Source organism: Carcharhinus amblyrhynchos, chromosome 3 (genome assembly GCF_965287045.1).
Source record: "Carcharhinus amblyrhynchos chromosome 3, sCarAmb.v2.hapA, whole genome shotgun sequence".
NCBI classification, from domain to species: Eukaryota; Metazoa; Chordata; class Chondrichthyes; order Carcharhiniformes; family Carcharhinidae; genus Carcharhinus; species Carcharhinus amblyrhynchos.
The window spans coordinates 139,665,291-139,682,896 of NC_137326.1; the positions used below are offsets into that span (position 1 = coordinate 139,665,291).

General features: G+C 47.3%; 1 protein-coding gene and 1 long non-coding RNA gene across 3 annotated transcripts in view; one reads left to right on the forward strand and one right to left on the reverse strand.

The window, feature by feature from the left end:
• Positions 1 to 1,820: 1,820 nt before the first annotated feature.
• The window catches only part of lpp (LIM domain containing preferred translocation partner in lipoma), a 191,877-nt gene continuing 176,091 nt past the window's right edge, over positions 1,821 to 17,606 (reverse strand). Inside the window, exons 7-9 of the mRNA XM_080186123.1 lie at positions 10,997 to 11,175; positions 9,904 to 10,024; positions 1,821 to 5,326 (exon numbers count right to left, since the gene is read on the reverse strand). Of these exons, the coding sequence (XP_080042249.1) occupies positions 5,198 to 5,326; positions 9,904 to 10,024; positions 10,997 to 11,175 (429 nt within the window). The 3' untranslated portion in view covers positions 1,821 to 5,197. The remainder of the gene's footprint in view (positions 5,327 to 9,903; positions 10,025 to 10,996; positions 11,176 to 17,606) is intronic.
• LOC145341198 (uncharacterized) overlaps positions 7,873 to 17,606 on the forward strand; it is a 47,209-nt gene continuing 37,475 nt past the window's right edge. For both annotated transcript variants that reach the window (XR_013886342.1, XR_013886341.1), the window contains exon 1: positions 7,873 to 8,029. This is a non-coding gene — a long non-coding RNA (uncharacterized LOC145341198). The remainder of the gene's footprint in view (positions 8,030 to 17,606) is intronic.

Consider the following 17,606-nt stretch of genomic DNA (forward strand, 5'->3'; position numbering starts at 1 on the left):
CTGCTCCTGAACTCAAAGCTTCTTCAGGCTAGAATGAAGAAAGAGTTTGGAGCAGGGTTCTAATTTCACTATTTTACTGCTTTTTCTTTAGAGGATCCTCTCTGCATTCCTCTCACTCTGGTCTATCGAGTATCCCTGATTTTAATTGCTCCACCAGTGATGGCCGTGCCTTCAGCTGCTCAAGCTCTGGAATTCCCTCCCTAAACCACTCTGCCTCGCTAGCTCACTCTCACCCATCAGTCACACCTTAAAATTAGGACCAAGCTTGGGGTTATTTAGCCTAATGCAGCACATTTATGGCAGCAACACTGAATTACCCTGGGACACGTTACTCCATTCAATATGTTCCAGAAACATTCCCATTCTAGCATGTCCCATGGTGCTTCAGGACACTGAGTCAAAGAGGGGAGGGGAGGCAGGAGGGAGAGAAGGGGGAGAGAAGAGGGGAGGAGGAGAGAAGAGGAGGAAGGGAGAGATGAGGAGTGGAAGGGGCGAGGGAGAGGAAGGGGAGGGGCTGGAGAGGGAGGGGAAAGGGAGGAGGGGGAGGAAGGGGAGGGGCTGGAGAGGGAGGAGGAGGGAGATAATGAGAGGGAAGGTAAAGGGTGGAGGGGGAGGAATGGGAGGAAGGGGTTTGGAGGTGGAGGAGGGCAATGGGGAGGAAGTGAGGGGGAGGGAGTAGGGTTAGGAGGAAATGAATTTGATTGCTGGAAGCAGGATTGAAAGACTGTAACAAGACTGTTAGCCCCACTGAATCTGCCCCAGAGAGAGAGAAAGCTTTTTTAAAATGAATCAGATGTCAGTGATGGCAAAGTTGATGAACCAGAAAAAGCCACAGTCACGGGAAACCACATAAACCACCTCAGGGTGAAAAATTAGCTGCTCTAAATCTGGAAGCAGAAGCTATTAAGAGGCATCTTCATATTAAACAGAATGTTGACAGTTGTACATCTGTGTATCAGTGAGGTTTCTGTCATGGGCTGATACTGAGAGGGGCCTTTCCTGTTCCCCTTGACCCCAATACCCATTCCTTCAATTCCCCCTCCCAACTCTGCTCTCTCTCGCCTCATTACCAGGAACTTTCCAATCGGAGCAGGCCATTCCTGAGCAGGCCTCAGCCTGTTTCACAGTCAGTGAGATGTTGGCTGGTGAGCGACCAATCTCCATTCACCCGCCTTTACCCTCTATCCCTCAATAGCTCGACAGCATCACTCCCTGTGCGCAGGAGAGAATTCCAAACTTGGATCACTCTTTGCAGGAAAAGAGCTTTTTGACTTCTCTCTGAAAAAGTTTCAATTCAACAGAAATAAAATCCAACTTTGGGAGTTATTCTTCATCTATTTGATTTTTCTATCTCCAGGCATTTTGATCAGAAACCCCAGCGAGGGGTGAGGGCGATGTACCAACTTGCGGGTGGGAGATGCCACCATTGGGCACAGGGGATTGGAGATACCCCATTTTTCTGCCCACTTTTGCCCCACGCAGCGGAAGCTGTCAGGGTAGTTACCTTTCTTCTCCAGTTGCCTCTGTTATAGGGGCAGAGGCAGAATGAGGGTAAGTGGCCTTTAATTGGATCCCCAGAAGCCTAATGGCAGGTGGGCAAGCTGACTCCTCAGCAAGCCCAGTAACATGGGGGTCATGTTTGGGTGGTCAGGAAGCCAGTAGGCTGACCACCCAGTCTTCCGGGGCACCAACAGGAGGGTCACAAAATTCACCCCTACCTCCCAAAGGCCGGACCAATAGCCACTCCCTTTACAGGGTTGTGTTTGTATAGGGTGCTCATGGGAAATTATACTTGGTTGAAAACTATGTCCTCTGTGAACAACACATCTCAATCACATTCTTCTTTTCAAATCTCTCCATGGCCTCACCCCTATCTTAATAAATCTCCTCCAGCCCTACAACCCTCCATCATCTCTCCCGATCTCTAATTCTGCCCTCTTGAGAACATAAGAAATAGGAGCAGGAGTAGGCCATCTAGCCCTTCGAGCCTGCCCCGCCATTCAATAAGATCATGGCTGATCTGAAGTGGATCAGTTCCACTTTCCCGCCCTCTCCCCATAACCCTTAATTCCCCTGTCCATCAAAAACCTATCTCCCCGTGAGCAGTCTCATTATCGCTGGCCACCTCACTGATTGAACACCCACCGTCTTCTGGACCAGGGAATTCCAAATATTCTCAATCCTTGACAGTCAAGCAACTTCACTTCATCTCAGAGCAAAATGATCGACCCCCCTGTCCTGGGACCACGAGTTTCTCCAGCTTGAGGGAAGAGTCTCCCACCAGCTATCCTGCCACATTCTCTCAGAACGTTTCAATCAGATCACTTCACATTCTTCTACACTCAGAATATTGGTGCAACTTACTCAGCCTCTCAATCCCAACAATACACAAGCAGTATTAAACTGTGACTGTGTCCAAAGGTTAGAGATCTGTTATCTTGCTCTAATTCTCAATACACAAATCTTTAGGAAAAGGTAAAGTTGGTATCGTCTCTACAACTCAGAACCATCTCATCACAGAGGTTACTGTCAGTGATGATGCTCCCCAAATTGGAAATCTGGTTTTCTTTTCCATGAAATTCCTGGCAAAATAGGTTTCTAAATTGGCGCAGAAGTTATTGGTCTGTGCCCGATGTTTGGAGCTTGGATGTTTAGAAAGTCAGCCTGTTTATTCTTTCTCCAATAAAGATTCCCGGAGCTAAATAAAACTTACTTTTCACATTTATAAAGTGCCAGGAGTAAACATTATTTCTTCCTGTATAAATTTAAAGCCGGAAAATTTGGGACCATTTCTGCTGAGTTGTTCTTGTGTCCATCAGCAGCTCCTTCACAATCTGGGAGGATAGCTTAAATGTTAATATTCTCACTCTAACTACTCAAAGGCTGCTGGACTGCCTCATGTGCTAGGGGTTTCAGTGAGGGGAGAGAATTATTAATATCGCATCAGGAGAACTGAAGGAACACAGGCTCCATAAGTAAACGGGATGGGATCTGTTGATATAAAGTCCTTCAGGATCAAAAAGGTTCCTGCAAGGATTTTCTTCAAACACAGAGGCAGCTGCAATGTACTGGCTTTGGGCTTCTCACCATGGGAGACTTTTCGACAAGATGTGAAAACAAGTCTGTGTGTGGCACAGGATTACAAAGTTTCTTTCACCTAAGCTTTCCAATTCTCACCTAATGCATTCAAAAATAAGTCTTTGCCTGTTGGCTCTGCAGAATGGAAGGCACTGTGACTTCACTTTCACCAGAAACCAGCATTCTCGGTGCTGGCTAAATGAAGGGACATTTTCTCCTTTGCCTCTCCTCCGCTCAACGAATGGCCTTTGATCAGAACACAACCAACACAAACTACTGCCACCAATCAGCAAATGATTTTGTCTTGAAATAAACTCACTCTTTGCTCCAACATAGGTTCAGCTCCAAACCACATCAGCAATACAAGCTGTGCACTGAGATATCGCCTTGAACCGTGCCACTCTTTGGGTTAGATGTTCAGCTCCACACCAAACTCACCAATTGAAGCGAATCAATTAACTAAAATCAAACCCTGCTGTACTAAGAGTGAGAATATTTTACACAGATTGGAGCCTGTTCTGTGGAAGACAACATCATTCTGATCAAATCAGACTGACGTACAACCCCAACTGCGGCCTTCTGCCCTTTCAATATTCCTCTTCCAGAGCGGGGTACAGTACGATGGACACCCTCTTCCTCTAGGGGTACAGTATAATGAGTATCCTTCCTTCTACTGAGCACGTGTCCCCTCCCCCAGAACCTCTAACAATGCTGGGGCGGGGGGTTACTCCTCTGTCGAGGGCCCATGGCTGAGACGGTGAGGTTTCCAGACAGATCCAGATTCACAACCGGATGCCTTGGGTCCAGGAGAATGAACCCTGGCTCAATTTCCCTTCTTTATTTGATTTATTGGATTTAATGCCACAACAGCTGGGATGCCGCTAACTCTTGGGTTCAAATTTACCTCCAAATTTCCCTCACTTGACATTTATTTGCTCGAAAATATTTTAAATATTCAGACAATTTATAAATTTTCTTTAAATTTCTTAATGGAAGGCATTAGTTAAATTCTCTCTGAACATTCTGGGGTAGAGTTTGTTTGCTGTCCTGAGCTTCCAATGTAGTATTGGTATAAAGAGTGTAATCAAAGGGAGATCAGGAGAACTGGGAGGAAATTCCCCATCGTTTGGAAGAAGTAGTGACAGATTGTCAGGATGCAAGTGTTAAAAATCAGAGAATTCCACCTGGTGTGGGGCCTCAATTTTCACCGTTCATTCCCCCCTCCACCTCTCAAGTAGGAGACTGTGGAAGGGGCATAAAACTGGGGGACACCACCAGCACTCACTGCCTAACCACACCAGCATTCCAGCTGGGAGTTGTCCAGCATCCCAGGACACTAGATTGAAAGGTTATTCCATTCAATCAATTCCAAGGGAATTCTATAATGCTGTGTAATTATTAATGGAAGAAAGTTGTGTGATCAGAGTTTTAAAAAACGCCAGATTGGTCCCGCCTGTTTTACAGAATTATTCCCAAACAGCAAACAGACCCTTTTTACTGAATAATCTGAGGGAATGTGGGAAAGAGAGAGACTGAGAGAGAGAGAAATGAAGTGAGAGGCAAACAGAGAGAGACAGGAAGATAGTGAAAGAGAGAAAGCTGGAATAGAGACAGAGTGGGAAGTAAATATTGTGCAGAGTGGGAGATGGATGAATAATAAGACAGGCACAAAATTCTTTGCTGGACTATTTTCAATGCCTGGTTAATTCCAATGCCAAATTCCTGTCCATTGTTTTCCAACCTATTCAGAAGCATCATCTCAGAACTGCGATGATAATTGTGAGCAGGTTGTGAGGAATTAATTTCTGGAGACAGATCCTCTTCATAGATTAAGCATGGCAGGAACCAAACCCACTAAAGCTTCTCGGAAGAACAGTAATTTACAGGCAGTGGTGTGAGGCTGTGCATCAGGACGTGTCTGTATAGACTGAGGCAGCAATGTGATTGGCAGAGTAAGGCTGGAAGTGGAAAAGAGGAAATGCAATGCGAGAGGTGCAGATTGTAACTGCCTGATCTTTGGTTGGGAGCTTCCCACAGGTGGAAGCTCAGTGGGGAAGTGGCCGCAGGTTTGTGTGGTGTTCCTGCTGGGCTGTATGGCTCAGTGGGCAGTCTGGAGTCATCAGAGGTCAGTGGTGGCCTTGGCAGTCATTGTCTGGATCCGTGTAGCATTGCAACTCTTGCAGTAGATGTGTCCATCCAGGGGGTAACATCCTTGAGTGTCTCCATCCGACAGGAGGATGCTGCAGTCCTGGAATAAAACCAAAAGAGTTGGTGAGCAGAGTGAAGCAAGGAATATTAGTAACAAAGAGGGAATGAGTTCAGTACTAGAAACATAAAGGAATGTTTGCAGCCAACCAGTTATGAGAAGGCATCATCTTGCTACCAGAGCAGGTTAGATTCCCCAGTGCCTGTCCACCATCTACAAGGCACAAGCCAGGAGTGTGATGGAATATTCTCCACTTGCCTGGATGGGTGCAGCTCCAACGACAGTCAAGAAGCTCAACACCATCCAGGACAAAGCAACCTGCTTGATTGGCACCACATCCACAAACATTCACCCCTCTACCACTCACATAGCCATGCGTACTATCTGCAAGATGCACTGCAGGAAGGTTTCACAAAGGTTTCTTAGATAGTACCTTCCAAACCCAAGACCACTTCCATCTAGAAGGACAAGAGCAGCAGATACCTGGGAACACCCCCACCTGCAAGTTCCCCTCCGAGTCTCTCACCATCCTGACTTGGAAACATATCACCTTTCCTTCACTGTCACTGGGTCAAAATCCTGGAACTCTCTCCCTAACAGCGCTGTGGGAGTATCTATATACCACACAGACTGCAACGGTTTAAGAAGGCAGCTCACCATCACCTTCTCAAGGGGCAATTAGGGATGGACAATAAATGCTGGCCAGCCAGCAATACCCACATCCTGCGAATGAATTAGAAAAGAAAAATCCAACCAATGATGTTTGGAATGGGGGTAGGGATGGTTGTCCTTGTAGCAATCCAGGTGATGTTGTTGCATCCATTCAAGACACAGTCATTACCTGGGGCTTTGAACACATTAATGTCCTGCCACACTTCACCCCTTGTGGGGATAGCACAGCTACAGAGGTTAACACCAACACCTGATCTGGGAAAGGCACAAAGTGACTAAGCTTCTTTCCATTCAAATAACAAATTTCATAGATTCCCACATTTCATCATCAAACAATCTACCACAGTAGATACAGAATGATTTCATTGGGTGGGGAAGACTAGAACAGGGGAGCTAAATTTTAAAATTAGAGCTATGTTGTTGAAGGATGATATGAGGAAGCACTCCTTCACACAACACAGAATGGAAACCTGAAACTCTCTGCTCTCAATATCTGGAGATATTGGATATTTCAGGACTGAGGTCATTGGTTGTTATTGAGTGAAGTTAATGTGAAGTAAGGGGAGGTAATAGGTTGAGTTACAGACAAGCTGTCTTCTGAATGTGAATTACAACAGGTTTGAGGGGCTGAATAGTCTCCTCCTGCTTGTGTTGTTTGCAATCTGTCATTTGTCATAAACACTTTAATCACATAAAATGTCCCATCTTCAAAGACAGAGAACATTCTGGAAGAAAGTTGTTTAGGTCGGGGTTTATTAACGGGTTAATGCAGGGACTCTGGTTGGTGCTATTCCTGGAAAAGGCAGCATTTCGCAGGAAATGGTAATTAAACAGTTTTAAAGAAGCTGGAAAGATTCTTGACCCTGGTGGAATGTTCCCAAAAGGCTCACATGGCTTAAATAAATTCACTGGACAAGTAATTCAGAGACCCAGGGCAAGATCTGGGATGAGCTGTGGGGGACCTTGGTTCAAATCCCACCTCAAACAGATGGTGAAATTTGAATTGAATAAAATTCTGGAATTAAGAATCTACTGATGACCATGAAACCATTGTCAATTGTCGGAAAAACCCATCTGGCTCACTGATGTCCTTTAGGGAAGGAAATCTGCCGTCCTTACCCAGTCTGGCCTACATGTGACTCCAAAGCCACAGCAATGTGGTTGACTCTGAATGGAGGGCGATTAGGGATGGGTAATAAATGCTGGCCAGCCAGCGATGCCCATGTCCTGTGAATGAATGAATAAAATAAACCACCCATACCCAGAAAGCTTTGTTTAGAAAATTGTCAGCTGGTTTTGGCTTTGGTGAAGAAAAGAGCAGTTGTGTGGGTAAAGGACATATCAGCACCTGAAGCTTCACACTGAATCTCACAGCATCAAGTGAATGGGGGTGCCCCAAAGTCTCTTTACACTCTGAAATCAACTAACTACAGACTTTCCTCTACTCCACCTGAGAAGTAGCATAAGAGACATTGCAGTGTGTGTGTGTGTGTGTGTGAGTGTGAGAGAGAGGGAGACTGTATGTATGAGTGTGTGTGAGTGTGAGCACAAGTGTGTGTGTGACTGTGTGTGTGTGTATGAGAGTGTGTGCATGAGTGTGTATAAGAGAGTGTGACAGTGTGTGTGCATGAGTGTGTATATGAGTGTGTTTGTGAGAGAATGCGAAAGAATGTGTGAGACAGATTGTGATTGTGCGTGGATGAGAGAGAGTGTGTGTGTGTGAGAGGTGTGTGTATGAGAGAGAGTGTGAGCGGGTGTGAGAGAGAGTGTGAGAATGAGTGTGTACGTGAGCGAGTTAGCTTTTAGATAGAGTAATTGTTATACTTTATCTCATGCTGTGTTGATGAGCTTTGACTTTCTATTTGACAGACCTGGTTTTATAATCAATGAATCATTCTGTTGTTTACTGTAGAACCCCGGACATTGAGGAGTCCCTCTGGGATTTATGGATAAAGCTCTGATTTGGCCGTGTCGCTCGCTGGAGAAATCATTAATGAATGTTGTGACCAGTGGGGAAGCAGAGACAGACAGAGCAATCCTCCCAACTCGATCGGAACAAGAGGATGCGTCCCCGTGAGTTGTGTGTGTGTGAGAGAGTTAGGTTTTAGATGCAGAGGTAAACAGAGCAATCCTCCCAACTCGGTCAGAGCACATCCAAACATAAACATTGCATTTTTACACTGCCTTTTACTCAAAACATTCTAAATTGCTTTCAAACCTGCCTGAAGATCTTTTGATAAGAAACCAGTTGCCACAATATTTCTGCAGATACCGATTGGGGTCAATGATACTCTCACTAAAACCATTTCTCTCACATCGCCTTCCCTGACCACCTCTCTGTCTGAAGTTGAACCAGACTATTTGTAACCTCTGGCCCTGGGATGAACTTCTGATGCCATATTTGTGTGGCCTATTCCATCACCAGATCATTGCCCAATACTGTCCCTGCTTCAGTTCATCAGCTGCTGAAAAGCTCACTTCTGTCTTTGTTACTTTGGACTTGATGAGTCCATGGTATTCCTGGCTGCTTTCCCAAATTCTGCTCTCCAAGTAATCTGCTGTATGTGTCTTAACTCATACCAAGTCCTGTTTGTCAATCACTTCTGTGCTCACTGACTGACACTAGCTCCTGATCAACAGCCCCTCGATTTTACATTTCTGATACAGTATCTGGATTCCTTCCCGTTGCAGTGTCACAATCCCGTACAGTACCTGCATTTCTCAAATTCTGGCCTTTCGAGGATTCCCAATAATTATTCTTCCATCACTGGTGGCCTGCCTTCAGTTCCCAGAGCCTAAATCTCCGGGATTCCCTCACTAAACCCCTCCAGCTAGCCCGGTCTCCTCCCTCTGAACAATGCACCTCCCTCAACAAACATCTGGTCATCTGCCAGACCATGAGCTCAGTTGCATTGTTGTCAATCTGCTTCAGAGCATTCGGAAAGCAGCTTCCAGCAATCTCTCATTTCATAGACGTCAAATAAACTCATGTTATTATGACTGTAGAAACTCAGATTCCAACTTAAAAAAAACAGAAAGCTCCACAAGCAACAATATTACAATCAACACCAAATCTGTTTGAGCAATATGATTGAGGGATAAACATTAGCCAGCATTTTCCTGCTTTCCAAAATAGTGCCCTGGGACAGTGCGGCACTCCCTCAGCACTGACCCTCTGACAGTGCGGCACTCCCTCAGCACTGACCCTCTGACAGTGCGGCACTCCCTCAGCACTGACCCTCTGACAGTGCGGCACTCCCTCAGCACTGACCCTCTGACAGTGCGGCACTCCCTCAGCGCTGACCCTCTGACAGTGCGGCGCTCCCTCGGCGCTGACCCTCTGACAGTGCAGCACTCCCTCGGCACTGACCCTCTGACAGTGCGGCACTCCCTCAGCGCTGACCCTCTGACAGTGCGGCACTCCCTCAGCACTGACCCTCTGACAGTGCGGCACTCCCTCGGCGCTGACCCTCTGACAGTGCAGCACTCCCTCAGCACTGACCCTCTGACAGTGCGGCACTCCCTCGGCACTGACCCTCTGACAGTGCGGCACTCCCTCGGCACTGACCCTCTGACAGTGCGGCACTCCCTCAGTACTGACCCCCTGACAGTGCGGCACTCCCTCAGCACTGACCCCCTGACAGTGCAGCACTCTCTCAGCACTGACTCTCTGATCAGTCGATTCTTAATTCCATATTTTTTTAATTGAATTCAAGTCCCTTATCTGCTCTGGCAGTATTCAAACCCAGATCCCCAAACTATTAGTTCAGTTTTTGCATTAACAGTCTTAGCAATAATATCACAAAGCCATCGCTTCCCCACAATTTTGTAACTCAAAGGGAGAGAGCAGCCGAGCTACCCAGTGAGCCCTGGCTAACGCTGGTAACTTGCATACAGGAATCATTCTGCTGCTCTTTATTTGAATAAGTCAATGCCAGTGTGAGTACCTCACAGCGATAACACTGCACGTGGAAATCACGGTCCAGAGCCACGATGCGCACTGTTTCCTCTTGCCCCTGAGCAGGCATAATGGCTTCATTACAGACACAGCACCTCGGGGCAAATTTCCTGTTGGAGCAGAAAGTAGCCATCAGAATGATTCAAAAGTGCGACACAGGGAATCCCGAGTGCGCACAATCCCTCAGCACTGTGAAAGTCAGCAGCTTCAGGAACTGTATCCCAGTGAGAGTCAGAACCTTCAGGAACTGTATCCCAGTGAGAGTCAGCACCTTCAGGAACTGTATCCCAGTGAGAGTCAGAACCTTCAGGAACTGTATCCCAGTGAGAGTCAGAACCTTCAGGAACTGTATCCCAGTGAGAGTCAGAACCTTCAGGAACTGTATCCCAGTGAGAGTCAGCACCTTCAGGAACTGTATCCCAGTGAGAGTCAGCGCCTTCAGGAACTGGATCCCAGTGAGAGTCAGCACCTTCAGGAACTGTATCCCAGTGAGAGTCAGCGCCTTCAGGAACTGTATCCCAGTGAGAGTCAGCACCTTCAGGAACTGTATCCCAGTGAGAGTCAGCACCTTCAGGAACTGTATCCCAGTGAGAGTCAGCACCTTCAGGAACTGTATCCCAGTGAGAGTCAGCACCTTCAGGAACTGTATCCCAGTGAGAGTCAGCACCTTCAGGAACTGTATCCCAGTGAGGGTCAGCACCTTCAGGAACTGTATCCCAGTGAGAGTCAGCGCCTTCAGGAACTGTATCCCAGTGAGAGTCAGCACCTTCAGGAACTGTATCCCAGTGAGAGTCAGCACCTTCAGGAACTGTATCCCAGTGAGAGTCAGCACCTTCAGGAACTGTATCCCAGTGAGAGTCAGCACCTTCAGGAACTGTATCCCAGTGAGACTGTTACAAGTTTTGTTGTGAATAAATTTGGGGATTAACTGTCCAAATCAGATCACTGTTCAATGTATTTAATGATTAATGAGTCATTGGTTGAATTGTTTGCTGATTGGCTAAATCTGGAGCGAAGGATAGTTTCCGATGTTAGTTTGAATATGAATGAAGTTAGTGTGAAGTATTGTGGAAGGTACATACTTGTGGAAATCCTCAATGCAGTGAATCTGATTGGATGCATCGACAGTGAAGGGAATCCCATCGAGGCTGCGGTGACACATCACACAGGTGAAGCATTGTGGGTGGTAGGCTTTGCCTGTTGCACGCAGGATTCGCTCCATGATTGGCTTTGAACAAACGCTGCACTTTTCCAGAGTGTTCTGTATTGGAGAAAGGATAGGGAGACACAGACGTCAAACACCGGGAACAGAAAAACTTGATCATGAATCCCACAATTCTGGAAAAACTCAGCAGCATGCGCGGAGAGAGAAATCGAGTTAACACTCTGAGTTCCAAAGTAGATACAACCTGAAACATTAACTCTTGTTTCTCTCTCCACGAATGCTGCCAGATCTGCTGAGCTTTTCCAGCATTCCCTCTTCTTCAGTCAGATTTCCAGCATCTGCGGTATTTTGTTTTTATTGAGGGTGTGGAGGATGGCAGTCAGACTGGCTGAAAGTGAAGGATATGTGATGTCTGCCTCTGTAAATTCCACTCTCACTTTTCTCAATATTAGGTACATCTCCACCTGCCTTGGTGCCTTATCAACTTTATAGAGTCATAGCATCATAGAGGTTTACAGCATGGAAACAGGCCCTTTAGCCCAACTTGTCCATGCCACCGTTTCTTTTTTTAAACCCCTAAGCTAATCCCAATTGCCCATAAAATGTTAGAATCCGTGATCAAGGAGAAAATAGCGAGGCATCTTGAGGAGAATTGCTTGATAGAGCAGACGCAGCACGGTTTCGTTAAGGGGAAGTCGTGTCTGACGAATTTATTGGAGTTCTATGAGGATGTGTCTAGGGCGGTGGATAGAGGAGAGCCGGTGGATGTGGTGTTCCTTGATTTTCAGAAGGCGTTTGATAAGGTGCCGCACAAGAGGTTATTACAGAAGGTCAGGGGACATGGAGTTGGGGGTAGGGTGTTAGCGTGGATAGGGGATTGGCTGTCAAATAGGAGGCAGAGAGTGGGGGTCAATGGGTGCTATTCGGATTGGCGGTTGGTGACTAGTGGAGTGCCCCAGGGGTCGGTGCTGGGGCCTCAGCTATTTACCATTTATATAGATGATCTGGAGGAGGGAACCGAGTGTATGGTGTCGAAATTTGCTGATGACACCAAGATTGGGGGAACGGCAAATTGTGCGGAGGGTGTGGAGAGTCTGCAGAAGGATCTAGATAGGCTGGGCGAATGGGCCAGGAACTGGCACATGGAATTTAATGTTGGCAAATGTGAAGTTGTCCGCTTTGGTAGGAATAATGGTAGGAAGGACTATTACTTACGGGGCGAAAAGCTGCAGCATGCAACGGTGCAGAGGGACCTCGGGGTCCTTGTGCATGAGTCGCAAAAACCCAGCCTGCAGGTGCAGCAGGTGGTCAGGAAGGCGAATGGGATGCTGGCCTTCATAGCGAGGGGGATTGAATATAAAAGTAGGGAGGTCTTGCTGCAACTGTACAGGGCACTGGTGAAGCCGCAGCGGGAGTACTGTGTGCAGTTTTGGTCGCCGCACTTACGCAAGGATATTTTGGCCTTGGAGGGAGTGCAGAGGAGGTTTACTAGGCTGATACCAGAGTTGAGGGGGTTGAGCTATGAGGAGAGGCTGAATAAACTAGGCTTGTACTCGTTAGAGTTTAGAAGAATGAGGGGAGATCTCATTGAGACATATAAGATGATGAATGGGATGGATAGGATAGAGGTGGAGAAGCTCTTTCTGCTCAGAAAGGACAGTAGGACTAGATGGCACAGCCTCAAGATAAAGGGGGGGCAGTTTAGAACGGAGTTGAGGAGGAACTTCTTCACTCAAAGGGTGGTGAATCTCGGGAATTCTCTGCCCATTGAAGTGGTGGAGGCTGCCTCGCTAAATATTTTTAAGACGCGGGTTGATGGGTTTTTGATAAGAGAGGGGATTAAGGGTTATGGGAAGAGGGCGGGAATGTGGAACTGAGCAGCGACAGATCAGCCATGATCTTACTGAATGGCGGGGCAGGCTCGAGGGGCTAGATGGCCTACTCCTGCTCCTATTTCTTATGTTTTTATGTTCTTATATTTGGCCCATATCCCTCTATACCCATCGTACCCATGTAACTTTCTAAATGCTTTTTAAAAGACAAAATTGTCCCTGCCTCTACTACTGCCTCTGGCAGCTTGTTCCAGACACTCCACCCTCTGGGTGAAAAAATTGCCTCCTGGACACTTTTGTATCTCTCCCCTCTCACCTTAAACCTATGCCTTCCAGTTTTAGACTCCCCTACCTTTGGGAAAAGATATTGACTATCTCGCTGATCTGTGCCCCTCATTATTTTATAGATCTCTATAAGATCACCCCTCAGCCTCCTACGCTCCAGAGAAAAACGTCCAAGTCTATCCAGCGTCTCCTTATAACTCAATCCATCAAGTCCCGGTAGCATCCTAGTAAATCTTTTCTGCACTCTTTCTAGTTTAATAATATCCTTTCTATAATATGGTGACCAGAATTGCACACAGTATTCCAAGTGTGGCCTTACCAATGTCTTGTACAACTTCAACAAGACGTCCCAACTCCTGTATTCAATGTTCTGAGCGATGAAACCAAGCATGCTGAATGCCTCCTTCACCACTCTGTCCACCTGTGGCTCCACTTTCAAGGAGCTATGCATATGTACCTCTCGACCTCTTTGTTCTGTAACTCTCCCCAATGCCCTACCATTAATTAAGTCCTGCCCTGGTTCAATCTACCAAAATGCATCACCTCGCGTTTGTCTAAATTAAACTCCATCTGCCATTCGTCAGCCCACTGGCCCAATTGATCAAGATCCCGTTGCAATTGGAGATAACTTTCTTCACTGTCCAATATGCCACCAATCTTAGTGTCATCTGCAAACTTACTAACCATGCCTCCTATATTAGGAGTTTTAAAGAAAAGGGCGGCATGGACAAGTTGGGCGGAAGGGCCTGTTTCAATGCTGTAAACCTCGATGAATCTATGACTCTATTCTCATCTAAGTCATAAATATGAATGAGAAATAACAGTGGGCCCAGCACTGATCCGTGAGGCACACCGCTGGTCACAGGCCTCCAGTTTGAAAAACAACTCTCTACAACCACCCTCTGGCTTCTGTCAAGAAGCTAATTTTGTATCCACTTAGATACCTCGCCCTGGATCCTGTGAGATTTAACTGTTTGCAACAATCTACCATGTGGTACCTTGTCAAAGGCCTTACTAAAGTCCATGTAGACAACATCAACTGCACTGCCTTCATCTACCTTCTTGGTTACCCCTTCAAAAAACTCAATCAAATTTGTGAGACATGATTTTCCACTCAAACCCATGCTAACTGTCTCTAATCAGTCCTTGCATCTCTAGGTCCTGTCCCTCAAAATAGCTTCGAACAATTTACCCACCACAGGTGTGAGGCTCACTGGCCTGTAGTTCCCAGGCTTTTCCCTGCAGCCCTTTTTAAACAAAGGGACAACATTTGCCACTCTCCAATCCTCAGGCACCTCACCCGTGACTATCGATGATTCAAATATCTCGGCTAGGGGACCCGCAATTTCCTCCTTCGCCTCCCAGAATGTCCTGTGATAAACTTCATCAGGTCCCCGGGGATTTATCTATCTTGATGCACTTTAAGACTTGCAGCGCCTCCTTCTCTGTAATATGTACACCCCTCAAGACATCACTATTTATTTCCCCAAGTTCCTTAACATTCATGCTTCTCTCAACAATAAATATTGATGAGAAATATTCATTTAGGATCTCTAAAACTTTCTACTCGTTTTGTTCAGGATTGTACTCCCCACCTGTGGAAATTGTTTTATCCAAATCTATCATGGTTAGATCACCACTTAACACCCTATTCTTCAAATTGAAATGGTAAGCCTGATTCCTGTGAATCTGTACTCTCTGAGGCGCAGTGTCCAGAACTGAACACACAAACTGGAGCAGTAATCGGCCCTCTTTGATTCGGAGAGATTGATCTGCCATTCAACCAGATAATGATTGATCTTTTACCTCAATGCTACCTTCTTGCACTACCCCCCATCCCTGGAGCCACTGAACTGTGTCTTTAACCCACTCAATGACTAAGATTCCACAGCCCTCTGGAGGAAATAATTCCAAAGAATCATAACCCTCTAAGTAAAAGATTCCTTCTCATTTCAGTCCTGAATGGCGTGCCTCTTATTTTGAGACTGTGTCCTGTTTTTAGACCTGGAACATCCTTTCTGCATCTACTCTGTCAAGCCCTGTCAGAATTTGCTAAGATTCAGTGCGATCATCTCTCATTCTTCCAAACTTTATAGAACCCAGGCCTAATCTCCTTCATCTCTCATTATAGTACGGACCCACCACACCAGGAAAACTATGGAGAGAATTCATGGGCACCATGAGCCATACACATGCTAATGAAATGCAGCCACCTGATAGTGAGAAGGATTTGGAGGAAGCAACATTTTATTCACTAACCCCAAATAGCCCCATTAGCTAGTGGGACACAGTGGCACAGTGGTTAGCACTGCTGCCTCACAGCATGAGGGACCCAGGTTCGATTCCTGGCCTGGGTCATTGTCTGTGTGGAGTCTGCACATTCTCCCTGTGTCTGCATGGGTTTCCCCTGGGTGCTCCGGTTTCCTCCCACCGTCTGAAAGATGTGCTGGTTAGGGTGTACTGGCCACGCTGAATTCACCCTCAGTGTACCTGAACAGGCACCAGAGTGTGACGACTAGGGGATTTTCACAGTAACTTCATTGCAGTGTTAATGTAAGCCTACTTGTGACACTGATAAATAAACGTTATGTTCTGCTCTCTCTCTATCCCAGTCTCTCTCTCTCTTTCTATCCCACTCTCCCTCTCTCTCTCCCAGTCTTCCTCTCCCTCTCTCTCTCCCCCAGTCTTCCTCTCCCTCTCTCTCTCCCCCAGTCTTCCTCTCCCTCTCTCTCTCCCCCAGTCTTCCTCTCCCTCAGTCTTCCTCTCCCTCTCTCTCTCCCCCAGTCTTCCTCTCCCTCTCTCTCTCCCAGTCTTCCTCTCCCTCTCTCTCTCTCCCAGTCTTCCTCTCCCTCTCTCTCTCTCCCAGTCTTCCTCTCCCTCTCTCTCTCTCCCAGTCTTCCTCTCCCTCTCTCCCTCTCCCAGTCTTTCTCCCTCTCTCTCTCCCTCTCCCAGTCTTTCTCCCTCTCTCTCTCCCTCTCCCAGTCTTTCTCCCTCTCTCTCTCCCTCTCCCAGTCTTTCTCCCTCTCTCTCTCCCTCTCCCAGTCTTTCTCCCTCTCTCTCTCCCTCTCCCAGTCTTTCTCCCTCTCTCTCTCCCTCTCCCAGTCTTTCTCCCTCTCTCTCTCCCTCTCCCAGTCTTTCTCCCTCTCTCTCTCCCTCTCCCAGTCTTTCTCCCTCTCTCTCTCCCTCTCCCAGTCTTTCTCCCTCTCTCTCTCCCTCTCCCAGTCTTTCTCCCTCTCTCTCTCCCTCTCCCAGTCTTTCTCCCTCTCTCTCTCCCTCTCCCAGTCTTTCTCCCTCTCTCTCTCCCTCTCCCAGTCTTTCTCCCTCTCCCAGTCTTTCTCCCTCTCTCTCTCCCTCTCCCAGTCTTTCTCCCTCTCTCTCTCCCTCTCCCAGTCTTTCTCCCTCTCTCTCTCCCTCTCCCAGTCTTTCTCCCTCTCTCTCTCCCTCTCCCAGTCTTTCTCCCTCTCTCTCTCCCTCTCCCAGTCTTTCTCCCTCTCTCTCTCCCTCTCCCAGTCTTTCTCCCTCTCTCTCTCCCTCTCCCAGTCTTTCTCCCTCTCTCTCTCCCTCTCCCAGTCTTTCTCCCTCTCTCTCTCCCTCTCCCAGTCTTTCTCCCTCTCTCTCTCCCTCTCCCAGTCTTTCTCCCTCTCTCTCTCCCTCTCCCAGTCTTTCTCCCTCTCTCTCTCCCTCTCCCAGTCTTTCTCCCTTTCTCTCTCTCCCTCTCCCAGTCTTTCTCCCTCTCTCTCTCCCTCTCCCAGTCTTTCTCCCTCTCTCTCTCTCCCAGTCTTTCTCCCTCTCTCTCTCTCCCAGTCTTTCTCTCTCTCTCTATCCCAGTCTCTCTCTCTCTATCCCAGTCTCTCTCTCTCTCTCTATCCCGTCTCTCTCTCTCTATCCCAGTCTCTCTATCTCTATCCCAGTCTCTCTCTCTCTCTCCCAGTCTCTCTCTCTCTCTATCCCAGTCTCTCTCTCTCTATCCCAGTCTCTCTCTCTGTCTCTATCCCAGTCTCTCTCTCTCTCTATCCCAGTCTCTCTCTCTCTATCCCAGTCTCTCTCTCTATCCCAGTCTCTCTCTCTCTCTATCCCGTCTCTCTCTCTCTATCCCAGTCTCTCTATCTCTATCCCAGTCTCTCTCTCTCTCTCCCAGTCTCTCTCTCTCTCTATCCCAGTCTCTCTCTCTCTATCCCAGTCTCTCTCTCTGTCTCTATCCCAGTCTCTCTCTCTCTCTATCCCAGTCTCTCTCTCTCTATCCCAGTCTCTCTCTCTATCCCAGTCTCTCTCTCTCTCTATCCCGTCTCTCTCTCTCTATCCCAGTCTCTCTATCTCTATCCCAGTCTCTCTCTCTCTCTCCCAGTCTCTCTCTCTCTCTATCCCAGTCTCTCTCTCTCTATCCCAGTCTCTCTCTCTCTCTCTATCCCA